The 13,148-nt window shown below is 48.4% G+C and overlaps 1 protein-coding gene and 2 pseudogenes across 1 annotated transcript; 1 reads left to right on the top strand and 2 right to left on the bottom strand.

The window, feature by feature from the left end:
- Positions 1-631: 631 nt before the first annotated feature.
- LOC117843000 (ABC transporter G family member 5-like) lies at positions 632-2,925 on the top strand (annotated as a pseudogene).
- Positions 2,926-6,679: 3,754 nt separating this feature from the next.
- On the bottom strand, positions 6,680-10,287 carry LOC117843306 (wall-associated receptor kinase-like 1; annotated as a pseudogene).
- Positions 10,288-10,339: 52 nt separating this feature from the next.
- Positions 10,340-12,654, bottom strand: LOC117843308 (putative disease resistance protein RGA3). The gene is made up of 3 exons (XM_034723877.2): positions 12,219-12,654; positions 11,319-11,574; positions 10,340-11,248 (listed from the first exon to the last, which is right to left on the bottom strand). Exon 3 carries the CDS (start codon positions 11,194-11,196, stop codon positions 10,480-10,482), a length of 717 nt encoding a protein of 238 aa, XP_034579768.1. The 5' UTR covers positions 11,197-11,248; positions 11,319-11,574; positions 12,219-12,654; the 3' UTR covers positions 10,340-10,479.
- Between the last annotated feature and the right edge of the window lie 494 nt (positions 12,655-13,148).

Raw genomic sequence — 13,148 nt, 5'->3', positions numbered from 1 at the left:
CAAATAAAAGAAGCCATTTGTGACATTGGTCGATAGCACATTGCGCATAGACATCAGTTATATTTCCATATTAGTAACTGAAACAGTAATAAATCAGAAACTTGGCAATCATAGCTAAGTAAAGTTGTACGTGTTAAAGGATAGACAAGGCTGCAATGCTAGTAGTACCTGGAGTGCAAAAGCTCAGGTAGGGAACAACCTTGAAGTTGGAAATGGACTCTACTATCCTCTCGGCCCGGCCGGAGTTTAGATGAACAGTGAATAGCCCATCATCCTTCCCTATGAAAATGACACCGACACTGTCCGCAACGGCAACCACGTAAGGTGGGCGTGCAACATACACATAAGGTGAGTCTGAGAAGTTACAATCCGAAACTGGTAGCAGCTTATCAAGGTCGATGACTCTTCGTTGTGCCCATCCAGCATATCCGTCCGCACCAGCCTCCCTCGACCACAGAGACAGCTTGGACTCCTGTATGGTGGCGAATCCCAGCCCACCATCCTCCGCTTCCATGAGGACAATGTGCCGTGCATGGAATTCTGATGGTAGATCGATGAACGCCAGTTCTCGCCTTCCCAATTCATACTTGAGGATCATCAGCCCGTAGTTGAAGTACAGAGCATTCCCCACATGGGCACGGTGCAGTCTCATCATGATCCAGTCATTGGGGTGCTGCACTGTGATCGGTTCGCTCCATGTACCTTGGTCGGATGAGTATTCAGAGGCGGACGTGCGCCTCTGTGACACATCTGTGACAACGACGACGACGAGGAAGGGGCCCCCGCGGCAGTCGAGATGGTCGCAGCCTGCCGTTGCGCAGAGAACCGCGGCACCCCATGAAAAGCGCCGGAATTCCAGAATAGGCAGGCTCTGCACGCCGTCGGTGACGGGGTCCCACACGATGAACCTCGTCCCCGTGGGTGAGAACGACTCCACAGCGACCGCCAGCACGCGGCCGTGGCGGGCGTCGAGCTGAAACTCTGCATTAACTGAAAGATGTAAACATTAACTGAAACTCTGCATTCCATCACATTTTTTCACGGGAAACTTATTTTTGGCACTTTTCAGTAGATAACGTGAACATGAAAGAATCCTTTTACCCTTGGCTTGATGACCAACAAAAAAATTGAGTCTCAGGACTCTGGCATTATTCCGCCGCCTCTCGGAGGCTCGCACAAGCCTCACCGTCCTCCCCTCTCTGACCGGCGGTGAGGCCGCTCCCTGCCGCCGCCCGCGGCCATCCTCTAGCACCCAAAAGGCCATCCTCTAGGTGCTCGTGGCAGTCCTCCAGGGACCCGTGGCTGGGCGCCCGTCCGCCAGGTGCTCCGCAACGTCCCCTGCCGCACGCGCCCCGGCGAGCTCCTCGCCATCGTCGGGCCTAGTGGCGCCGGCAAGTTGACCCTGCTCGAGATACTCGCCGGTCGCCTCTCCCCTTCCCCGGTGCCCGAGCTGCTCCTCGTCGACGGCACCGCCGCCACCAGCGCCAACCTCCGCCGTGTCTCCGGCTACGTCACCCAGCGGGACGTGCTCTTCCCGCTGTTGACGGTGCGCGAGACGTTGCTCTTCAGCGCGCGACTCCGCCTAGGTGCGACACTGCCCGGCAAGGACATGGACGCCCGCGTGGACATGCTCCTGGATGACCTGACCCTGCGCCGCGCCGCCGCAACCAGGATTAAGGACCTCTCCGGCGGGGAGCGCAGGCGCGTCTCCATCGGCGTGGAGGCCGTCCACGACCCCGCGGTGCTCATCCTGGACGAGCCCACCTCCGGCCTCGACAGCACCTCCGCGCTCCAGATCGTGGGCGCGCTCCGCGCCATGGCCGGGACACGCGGCCGGACCGTGCTGCTCAGCATCCACCAGCCGGGCGCGCGCATCGTCAAGATGTTCGACTCCGTCCTCCTCCTCGCCGCTGGCTCGATCCTCCTGGGCGCGCGAGGTGGCGGTGTTGTCACAGCACTTCTTCAAGAACGTGGCGCGGATGCAGCAGCTCTTCGCGTGCCGCATGGTGTGAATGCTGGTGGCGGGGCTGGCGCTAGGCTCCATCTTCTACGACCTCGGCGAGGACAAGGTGGCTGAGCGCATCGGCCTCTTCGCCTTCCTGCTCACCTTTCTCCTCTCCTCTACCACGGAGGCGTGGCCCATCTTCCTGCAGGAGCGCGACATCCTCGCCAAGGAGACGTCGTCGGGGGCCTACCGCGTGTCCTCCTACGCGCTCGTCAACGCCGTTGTGTTCCTGCCCTTCCAGCTGGCGCTCGCCGTCGTGTTCGCCGTGCCGGTGTACTAGCTCGCGGGGCTCCGGCGCACGGCGGCGGCGTTCGGCTACTTCCTGTTGGTGGTGTGGCTCATCCTGTACACGGCCAACTCGGTGGTGGTGTGCGTCACGGCGGTGGCGCCGAACTTCGTGGTAGGGAACGTGGCGATCCAGGGCGTCGTGGGCTCCTTCTTCCTCTTCTCGGGCTACTTCATCGCGCGGTCGGCGATGTCAGGGTGCTTGTGTTCATGCACTACCTGTCGCTCTTCAAGTGGCCCCTGCCGGCGCCCGCGGTCGTCCTCCAGGGACCGGCGGCTGGGCTCCCTCCGCCGGCGCCCTCCGTCGACGCCCGCGGCTGGCACCGGTTTGGGGTATTTTTATCCAAGTTAACAGAGCTAACACTAAAATCTAACCGATCGGTATTTTGGTATTTTCAGTTGAGGCCTATACCTTTTAGTGGTATTTTGCGGGGTTGATATTTTTCAGTGATATTTTATGGAAGTCGCAATCTTTCGATGCTACAGAACCAATTTTCACAACGCCGAATCGGTCAGGAGAAGCTGTTCTGACAAGTGGGGCCACGGGAGCAGCGAGTGTGGATCCAACGATCCAGAAGACCCAGAGCAAGGGCCATGGAGCCTGGTTGCGGTCCGTGGCCGTGGCCACCTCCTAGATCGGCGAAGCTGCCGGCCTTGTCTCTCCTTCCTTCACTCGCGGCGCGTGCATGCTGGCAACTGCTGACCGATGACGACTGCACACTGGTGTGTTTTCAAATCAAAAGAGTGTGTTTTCAAATCACTTGATGTTGAATCAAATTGAAATTCTTTAGGGACATGGAGCATACGAAATTGCAGTGTTGCAGTTTCATTGGGATCTCAATAACTGGAGTGAGGGCATACCCACAAAGGTTACGACCAATACAGACAAAGTCAGATACAACTTGACTACTTGAGTGTTCAAATTAACAAATTTAATCGAAATGAAAATGATCCTTCAAACAAAACGATGCAGAGACACTGAAGACAAGCACCAACCTCACTGAGGCTAAAAGAGTTTATTCCACACTCCAAAATCCAAAGACACCTTTTATTTGGTAGTTAAGTCCTCAGATGAGCACCCTTGCCAACACTATTACTGACAAATCTCACCTTAACTAAGAAGCCCACCAACCTCCCAGATCGGCCCAGATGTCGTTGGGTGCCGCCGCCACCGGCGGTCATCCCGGCGGCGAAGCGCAGAGCCCCCACCCTCCAGGTCTCCACTCCTCTCTGCTGAGCCAAACAGAAAAGACTGGTGGCCCGAGCAGCGATCAAGCCATGGCCAATGGAGCTGCTCGCTGGAGTTTGAAGCACAAGCCGTGGCCAACGTTCGACGAGGAAGAGGAAAGCGATCGCTGTGACAAGCCAAATAGGGCACGGCACTACCAGAATCCGGAATTGCCTTGGCGGTCTAAAACCGCGAAGGAATATAGGTTTACTGCCAAGGTAATTGTTCTTGGCAGCCGACCGCCAAGCAAAGCCCACCAAGCCTAGAGAGCCAAGGAAAAACGATATCCTTGATAGCTGACTGCCAAGAATTGTTTCCTTGGCGGTTTGGCTGCCAAGGTAAATAGGATACTGATAAAACTTTCACTGTGCCAAGGAAAGGGTACATCCGCCAAGGAAACTTATTTGCTTGGCTACCGTCGACTGCCAAGTAAACTCTTTTCGTTGGCTGCCTTTGACTGTGGGAGTGTGGGAGGGAGGGCGGCAGGAGTGTGGGATGGGGAGGGCGCCAGGAGATAGGGTTCAACCTTATCCAGACGGTTACGCGTGTGGGAGTGAATTTTTGACGCCGTTGGGCGGGAGTGCGATGCGATATGCTCGCTTGTGGGCACGTTGCAGTTTTGGGCCAGTTTTGGGCCATGGAAAATTTGCTCGCGGCAGAGTTTTAGCGTTGACAAGGAAGAGAGTACAACAAGAAGCTTGGACGATCAGGATCCCTCAACTTCCTTGTACGTGCCACCAAAGTAATTAGAGTTAAACTACAACAAATTCTATTCATACATGTTGTCATACACAGTATGTTTATATATAGTTTAAACACTCTGTATCAGTACGGATGCAGCACGTGAGAAACACGGACCCAAACAAATTAAACTATACATAGTATTTGCATGCTTTTGTTGGCATGTGGCCTAGCAAGATTGATTTTACATATTAGAGAATAATTCATTATCTTCTCACTGGTGTGTTTGTTTCTTTAATTATATGATTCAAATTCAGCCCATTAGTGGCCCAAACAGGTGATATTGTGCATCCTTTGTATATGGTTGCTCCATCGTGTAGTCATCTTTCGATGTCCGGATGCAATAGACTATCATTAGCGATTATGTCAGTCGTGTCGCAAATCTCACCATCATTCCCTTCACGAGTGTCGTGTGCCCCTCGATGAGGGCACAAACAGTTTCCTAGTACTAGGCGACTGCATGTATAGTGAGGTACCAACTGCACCTAAGTTGATGACCGTATGCGCAAAGATGTGTGCCGATGGGCATGGAATCGGAGGGTGGAGAAGTGGAGGACATGCACACAATAGAGGTTGTCGAGCAACAACAGAGGGTAGTGGATGTATATGTTACATTGAGTCAGGGTGTATATACTTATGAGACAATGACCTCGTAGCTGTACAACATACAAATGCATGTATCATAAGAAATATCACACCAATACAATGGGCAATTAGCTTGTTGGCTTAGAATACATATAAGAAAATATTAAATTTACTTGGCGGCTCTATAGAAACCGCCAAGAAAATGAATTATTAACTTGGCGGCTCATTAAAGAATGGCTAAGAAAATACCTTGTTTACTTGGCAGCCAATGACAACAACCAAGTAAATGCATGATTTTCTTGGCGATTCCTAAAAACAGCCAAGGAAACCCATCATTTTCTTGGCGGTTCGTAGAAATAGCCAAGAAAACCCATCTTTTTCTTAGCGGTTCAACAAAACAGCCAAGTTAATCCATCCTTTGCTTGGCGGCTTGCATAAACAGCCAAGAAAACCCGCATTTTCCTTGGCGGTTTATAATAACAGCCAAGAAATTATATTCTCTTGGCGGTTTTCTTCCACTGCCAAGGAAAAGTTATATTCCTTGGCGGCTCAATTTTGACCGCCAAGTAAAATTTTGGCTGCCAAGGCAAATTCAGTTTGGTGTAGTGCGGGCCCCACTCGAGAACGACTGAAATTTCTCTCCGACATTCGCCCAGCCCATCGACGACACTCCGTCCACGCACATTTCCTAATCAGCTACTCCCTCCGTCCCAAATTACTATTCGTTTTGATTTTTCTAGATATATAAATTTTGCTATGTACCTAGATATATATTATGTCTAGATACGTAACAAATGCTATGTACCTAGAAAAGCCAAAACGAATAGTAATTTGGGACGGAGGGAGTATCACATTGGTGCGCATTCCTTACTCTAACCTGTTTTGGAGCTTAAAAAAGTTAGCATGAGATGCTACAGAGATTTACTCTGAATTCACTGGCTGTTACGCATTCTTAATTTGGCTCATCTGAATGCATATGCTTGTTAGTGCAAGCTCCTCTAATGACTCGATCCAGTGGTGAGAAAGGAGGTCGATGGCCCAATTTGGTTATCCTGAATATCACTGGTGATGGATTTCCATGCATCCAGATTCAGATCCTAGTCTCCACATGTTACTGGCTCGATCAGTTAGTTCCCTTGCCCCAACACTTGAATTAATATTTCACCCCAAACAAGCCTCATAGAACTTGACACTAGTGTTCAAGCAGACAAATAATTTAAGCGAAATGGAATAATCCTTCAACAAAATGCAGAGACTCTGAAGGCCAGCATACTAAGGCAAGCACCAAACTCTTATGTGTGTTCCTATTGGAGAAACAGAAGCCTTTCAGACAACTTACTTTGGGAAAAGAAGAAGAGTAATTCACGAAATGATATTTAGCACCCTCCTCGTCATCATAACGGTACCTGAAGTAGCCTCAATATAATGCATGGCATCTCCCAGCATGTCCAACTGAGGAGTAGAGCTTGATTTGTGATGCGTCGCCCCATGGCATCATTATATTGGTGATGACCTGTGCCCGGAGAAGGATCCTGTTGAGGCAATCCGAAACCGTCAGCTTGGAGCTTCTACTGATGATGAAATTCATAAATCTGGTGGTTAGCTCACCAAGGACTGCAGAAAGAAGAATATCCATATGGAGACTGTCTCCTCAAGAAGATACTGGAAAGAATGAACAGTGATCTGTGTTATGGCATTATATGTCTCTACGTGAAGACTCAAGGAAGAGCTGCAAGATTCAAGAATATATATATATATATATATATATATATATATATATATATATATATATATATATATATATATGTTAACAACTGTACATATGACTTGTTCAAGTCATGTGAAAGGTCAGTCCAATAGTCATAGTCCACTCCCGCGATGTTTGGCATTTGGGATTCATTTCACCTCTGCCTCATTGTTCTCCCTCGTGATCGATAAATGGAAGTACCAGCTGACAATTGATCAAATTAAGTAGGGACCTGATAGAGCACTAGTTCAGTTTTCAACATAACAAAAAGCACACTCTGCACCTCCATCCCACACGGCAGTACCTTCTTGCAATGTTAGTGTTGCCACTGTCATCACTCACCAGCTTCAGGAGAAATAACCACAATGAACATACCCTCATCAAACCCAATCAGAGTGAGGCACTAGCACTCTTCAATTCTTTATTTCCCGCACTAGCACTAGTCAAACAAATGCAACACCTACACTCATCAAACCCAATCAGAGTGAGGCAAACCATGGAGCCGTCAGTAGTAGTCGTGCCTAGTTGTTAAGTTTCCCAATTACTTTCTGTCAGCATTCTCCTTTTATGATTGATTGAACACATTTCAGATTCTACAATGTTGGGCAACGAACACTTGAAAAGTCAGCAGGTGCTGAATCCTAGTGCTGTCAACCAATTGCACTGCACGGTACAGTATGTAGATGCTTGAAATCCGATCAAAGCATCACATTGAATCGACATCATAAAGGAAAAATGCCAGCTTCAACACCCACATTCTGGGGCTGCAGGATGGAGGAAAGGCAACGCCACACAATTCATTCTGTTAATACTAAAGCACTTTGCACATGACTGACTAGGTAGTAGTACCGCACGACTATAGTTACACCAGCTAGGTTTATCTTGTGATCATGACACCCTATCAAGAATAAACGTTCAGATATCCTTCTGGTTCTGCAGCGTGATCCTGAAGAAACCGACTTTATGTTTCATAGAACACTTGCTCTTCACAGCTCTAGACAGAGTACATGAGTACATGGATAACAACATATCTGGATAATAATCTGCAAGCAGATGGATCAAAAGGCAAATTATATTTATCTTGGAATCTCAGCAGATGCTATGAACTCTTGCTCCAAACTGTAGCATGTTCGGCTACGAACCGAAGGAGTACCACCACCATTAGCTCTTGAATATACCAACAGCTGTATCTCTTGATTATTTCCTGGAGCAACTTGGCACAATGAATTCAACCTTTCCATTCGCAAGTTGTGCAATGTTATCTCCACTTGCTTCATGGTCGGTCTCTCTTCCCCTCGAAGTTTCAAGCACATCTCAGCGAGGGATGCAACACTTTTAATCTCTTGTTCAGTTGCTTCTTCGCGGATATGAGCATCCACTATTTCTGTGATTGGCCTTGACTTCAATTCTGACAGAAAGTAATTGAACAAGTTCTGCATTGACCCTAACTCATCCGTAAAAATGGGCTCCTTTCTTAGGAGCAACTCAAGAAGCACCATACCAAAGCTATACACGTCACTCTTTTCATTTAGCTGTGTAGTTTGGTAGTACTCTGGATCCATATAACCAAATGTACCTTGTACCTTTGTATCAATGTGAGTTTGATCAATAGGAACCAACCTTGAAGCTCCAAAGTCTGAAACTTTTGCAGTGTAATTTGCATCAAGTAGTATATATTAGATGACTTGACATCACGATAAAAGACTGATACTGCAGCCGCAGAGTGAAGATAGCAAAGTGCACCTGCAGCTTCGCATGCAATTCTCATGCAATCATCCCATGACAAAGTGAAATTGCTATCTGAAGCAGAATGAAGAGCTTGAAATAATGAACCATTTGGAATAAAGTCATATACCAGTAAAGATACCTCTGTTTCAAGGCAGCATCCAAAAGGTTTTACGATATTTCGATGGTTTATCTGTGAAAGAATGGCAACCTCATTGATGAATTGCTTGATCTCACTTTGTTGGATGATTACTGATTTTTTATGGCCACCACACGTTGATCAGATAAGATTCCTTTGTACACCATACCGTGGCCACCACGACCCAGGATACACGTGGGGTCAAAATTGTTTGTGCTTTTCTCTATCTCTTCCAATGAGATCTTTGTCACGTCCTTGGCATTTTCATACGATGATATCAATTGTTCTAGTAGAAGGCCTTGGTTGTCTTGGAAATGCTTCTTGCGCAGTCGCTTTTGGATATCTCTTCTCCATTTACAGACAAGAAATATTGCACTCAAGGTAAGAAGCAGAATTGCTATGCCAGCACTAAGACCCATGACAATACCTATAGCAGACAATTATTCTCCTCAGCATTTTTTTCTTTTTGCCATATTCATTGCAAAATTTAACAGGGTTAGAAACTCCCGTACCGAGCAGGAGACCTCTCTGTATTTTGACCTTAATGCACTGCATTGTTGTGGTATCATACCTTGTTTTGTCGGGGCACTCGGTGCAATGGTAGCTTCCCACAGTGTTATTGCATAATAGCTCCTTCAGTAAATTGAAAAGAAAAATTCAAGCAATCATCAGTGTATTCGTGGCATGTGAAAAGCATAGGGGTTCTACCATATCCCAATTCGACGAGATCAAATGGGATGAAAGAAATTAGAGATGGAGCAAACTGCACCCTGTCTGCCTTTCCCTCTCGCTCTCCCACCACCGGCAAGTAATCCTCCGACCTTGTCGCCGCTAGCCGCCGCCGCTGCCACCGCCGCGGACGGTCGTCCCGTCCGGGAAGCACGGAACCCCCAGCATCCAGTTTTCCCCTCCTCTTCGCTGAGCCAAAGAAGAAGGACCGGGGGCGGGGGCGGGGGTGCACGAATCGCCTCCGGAGAAGCGAATAAGCCATGGCCCACGGGTGAGGCAGCGGAGCCGAGCCAGTCGCCGGAGTTCGGAGTGTGAGCTGTGGCCGAGGAGCGAGGAGGAAGACGAGAGAGCGGCCGCCCTGTCAGGAAATGGGACGCAAGCCACCGTGCTTGGCTATTCTTTTTTTAGCGGTTGTTCCCGGAACCGTCGTTCGCGCTCGCTGGGGCGCCTACCACACTGGGCGCGACCCCGCCCCGCCTCGCCTCTCCGTGACCGCCTCGTCTATTCTGAAGAAAGCTGATACTGGCGATCAACCATCAAAACTTCAGGTGTAGCCACTCTCCCAAGATGTGCAGATCTTGTTTGGTTCAAAAGACCGAAAGGATGCTAACCAAATCTTTAGAAGGTGTAGCCACTCTCCCAAGATGTGCAGACATGCAGATCTCTTTTGGTTCAGAATGTGTCTTGTAGGGCTGAATTGAAACTGAAAGAAAAGGCAAGTCTGCAAATCAAAGTCAACGAATTCATAGTATCTGGAGTGAAACCAATAAGAAACACTTCATTACCTGCCATATAAGTCTAGCCTCAAAGTCACACATTATTCTATTTATACTGAACACAACATATCATGACTCTATGCTAGCTGTAAGTTGTGACTTGGAATACCCTAACAAACATATTCACCTATCCTGCTACATAAGCTTGTCCCCATCTTTCATAGAACGCTTCCTCTTGACTCCTGCAGCTTTTAGCTCTAGAATCTCACAAGTACAACCATAGCTAAAGTAGCGCGCTATCAAAGACCTCCATGATAGGAACTTAAATTTCCCACTAGTCTTAAAAGCCGCCTAGACTAGGAGCCCCACTCATATTCAAAAGGCACCCAGCTTACATCACATCTTGGAGTCTTATCTTTGGAACCTTGTCTTGTGCAGAGCCATATTGATGAGAAAGAACAAAAACTTCAGACGGCGTAGCCATTCTTCCAAGATTCGCAGGTCTGTTTTGCTTCAGAAGATCAATTGGACGCTCACCAAATCTAGAGATAAGCTTCTGCAAAGACCCTCTCAAGAAGGTCAAAACCTTGGACCAAATAGGATGTCAAAGTTGTCCCTCAACAAACGGGCAGTGAAATTCCCGGCAATGAAGGAACCGTCCAGTGTACTGGCTATCTCCGTGGCCAGATGTGTGAGCCTTGGTTGTACCTTGGGATCCATGCTTCCAAACGCAAGTGTCTTGAAGAAATACCAGTACGCCTCACGGGCCCGTGTTGTTCCAAACTTTTTAATCTTCTCAGAGCGGCTTGTAACTATGATTTTACCACCGCATGGGACAAACCTTTTAGAAGCAGAATACAACCTGTTCCATTCATCTTCATTGAGATCCCCAACTAACTCGATAACAACCAGCAATCTCCTATCTTTGTTTGTAATCGACACATGATTTAGATGTATTCTTGCACATCCATCTCTGAGAGTAGCTAGCTCATCATCTGTAAAACTGTAGTTTTGAAAGAACAAGATTTCTGAGAAATGATCACGGACTCTTTCATCCTTGCAAGCATGAGCAACAAGGGTGCTCTTGCCGACAAAGATTGGCCCAACAATTGGTAGGACCTCCAGTTCTTCAGCACCATAAGGTTGTGTTTGCAACAGGAAGTTGATGACAATTTCAGATTCCATCTGGCGGCCAAACATGCAGTTGCCTAGGACGAGATGCATGCTGTAAGGCTGGCGGTACAGGTGAGGGTAGCTCGTCAAGAACACAACCAACTCTTTCGCATCAAGGATCATGGAGGTCAATTCGTCAATCCCCTCTTGCAGTCGTTTCGAAATAGGTGTGTCTCTGTTGTAGAAACATAAGCTTTTCAGAGAACTTAGTCTAGACAGAGCTGAAGAGTTAATAATGACCTGACCTTTGGTGTCCTCCTCATGAGATTGGCCCCTAAAGGTGTCGAGCATGCATATAATAGCCTCGATGCATGGCATCTCTCATCATGTGCAGATGCTGGACCATAGCTTGGTTGGAGATGTGCCGCCCCATGGCCTCGTCGATGATGATCTGTGCCCTGAGAAGGACCCTGCTGAGGTGATCCTCCATGTCAAGTGGTGTCGTCTTGGAGATTTTGCTGATGAAGAAATTTATGGATCTAGTGGACAGTTCACCCAGGACTGCAGAAAGGAACATCTCCATTTAGGGATTCTCTCCGTCAGGAAGATAACGCAGCAGCATGAACAGAAGCTATGATATGCTAGTCCACGATGCAAGTCTGAAAGCTTGTGATAAATATAGCATTTGAAACTGTAGTGGCTTTTACCAGGCAACAGCCGTGTAGACTGTGAGAGCTTGGACCATATCATCAGAAAAGTCTTTGTAGCCTTCTAATGCTGAACTATGTCTATGTGTATGAACTGTGAAGCTTAGTCAAAGAAAAACTGAAGACCGAGCGCTATCAGAAAGAAAGATGAAGGCTTTGCACTACCGAATTCTTTGTGGAAGTACACTATATATCCATTTTCGGGAAAAACAAAGAAACAGAAATATACATATTCAGAACCAAATTTCAGGCAGTCCCCAGCACACTTACAGCATCTGGAATCCACTACCGAATTATTTTCAATTGCCACATGTCAAGTCGGTGAAATTAGATGGGCTGGAAAGAACTGAAGATGGAGTAAATTCCAACAAAAGCTGAATGAGTTGTGCTTCAGAACTTTAGATCATCAGATGGGAGGTGAGGACCAAGGGCCAAAGCAGGTACCGGATAACCAGCGATGATTGCGTGCGCACTAAAGTTAATGATACAGGCAGATACCTCCGTGCTTGGCCGAGCTTGCCCTCCACTGTCCTCTTCTATCTCCGGCCGCCAGGACCGCGGCAGGCTACGGCCGAGGTGGCCTGTGGCCCGCGCAAGAGACCGGAGGCAGCGGCTTGGCCAGTGAAGTTGGTGGAGACGAACGCTGGCATGCTTGGCCGCGGCGGTCGCTCAGGCTCTCGTGATCCCATCTCCTCTGCAGCTCTCGGCGACTCCGCCTCCAATCGCGCCGCTGCGCAGTTCCGACTCCCGAGCGATGCAGAGCAGGTGAGGAGGCGAGGGAGAGGAACGAGTGGAATGGGCCTTGTGGGCCCTTGGGCGTGTAATTTTGGGCGCGGCAATTCCTTTGGGCCCTCGATCCAGAAATGCCTTTTGCTCTCTCTCTGTGGGGGGGAGGGGTTGGCGGTTGGCGACTTCATTGGCCGAGACTCCGAGAGGAAAGGAGAGGCGCGAGAGAAGAGTCAAAGTCAACGCCGGCCATGACACGGTGAGTCAGCAGTCCGGCCTGCCGACCTGCTGACTATAGACTAAATCAATGAAATTACATCCACAAAAATATGCAGTTACTTGCAAACATAAAGGAAAAATGCAAGTCTCAACGTCCACAATTCCATGGCTGCTAAATGGTGTAAGATTAAACCAATGGCAAGCAATTTACTATGTCTCATGAAAATTCTATGCCTTAGCGTCATGCATTATTCTGCTAATACTACCTCCGTATCAAAATATTTGACGAGCGATAAGTATTTTGATATGGAGGTAGTACCACTACGCTAGAAACGATTTGTGCTGGCACAGCCAAATTAGCGTGCTGGCGGGCATGATTGGCACCCGCCAGCACAAAGCTTCCTTGGCCCGGCGGGGGAGCACCCACCAGCACAGTGGCCTTTGTGCTGGCCGGCGACGTAAGCCCACTGCCAACATAGATCC

This window comes from Setaria viridis, chromosome 2 (genome assembly GCF_005286985.2).
Source record: "Setaria viridis chromosome 2, Setaria_viridis_v4.0, whole genome shotgun sequence".
Taxonomy (NCBI): domain Eukaryota; kingdom Viridiplantae; phylum Streptophyta; class Magnoliopsida; order Poales; family Poaceae; genus Setaria; species Setaria viridis.
Note: the sequence above shows the minus strand (reverse complement) of the source record. Positions and strands in the feature narration are given on the sequence as shown.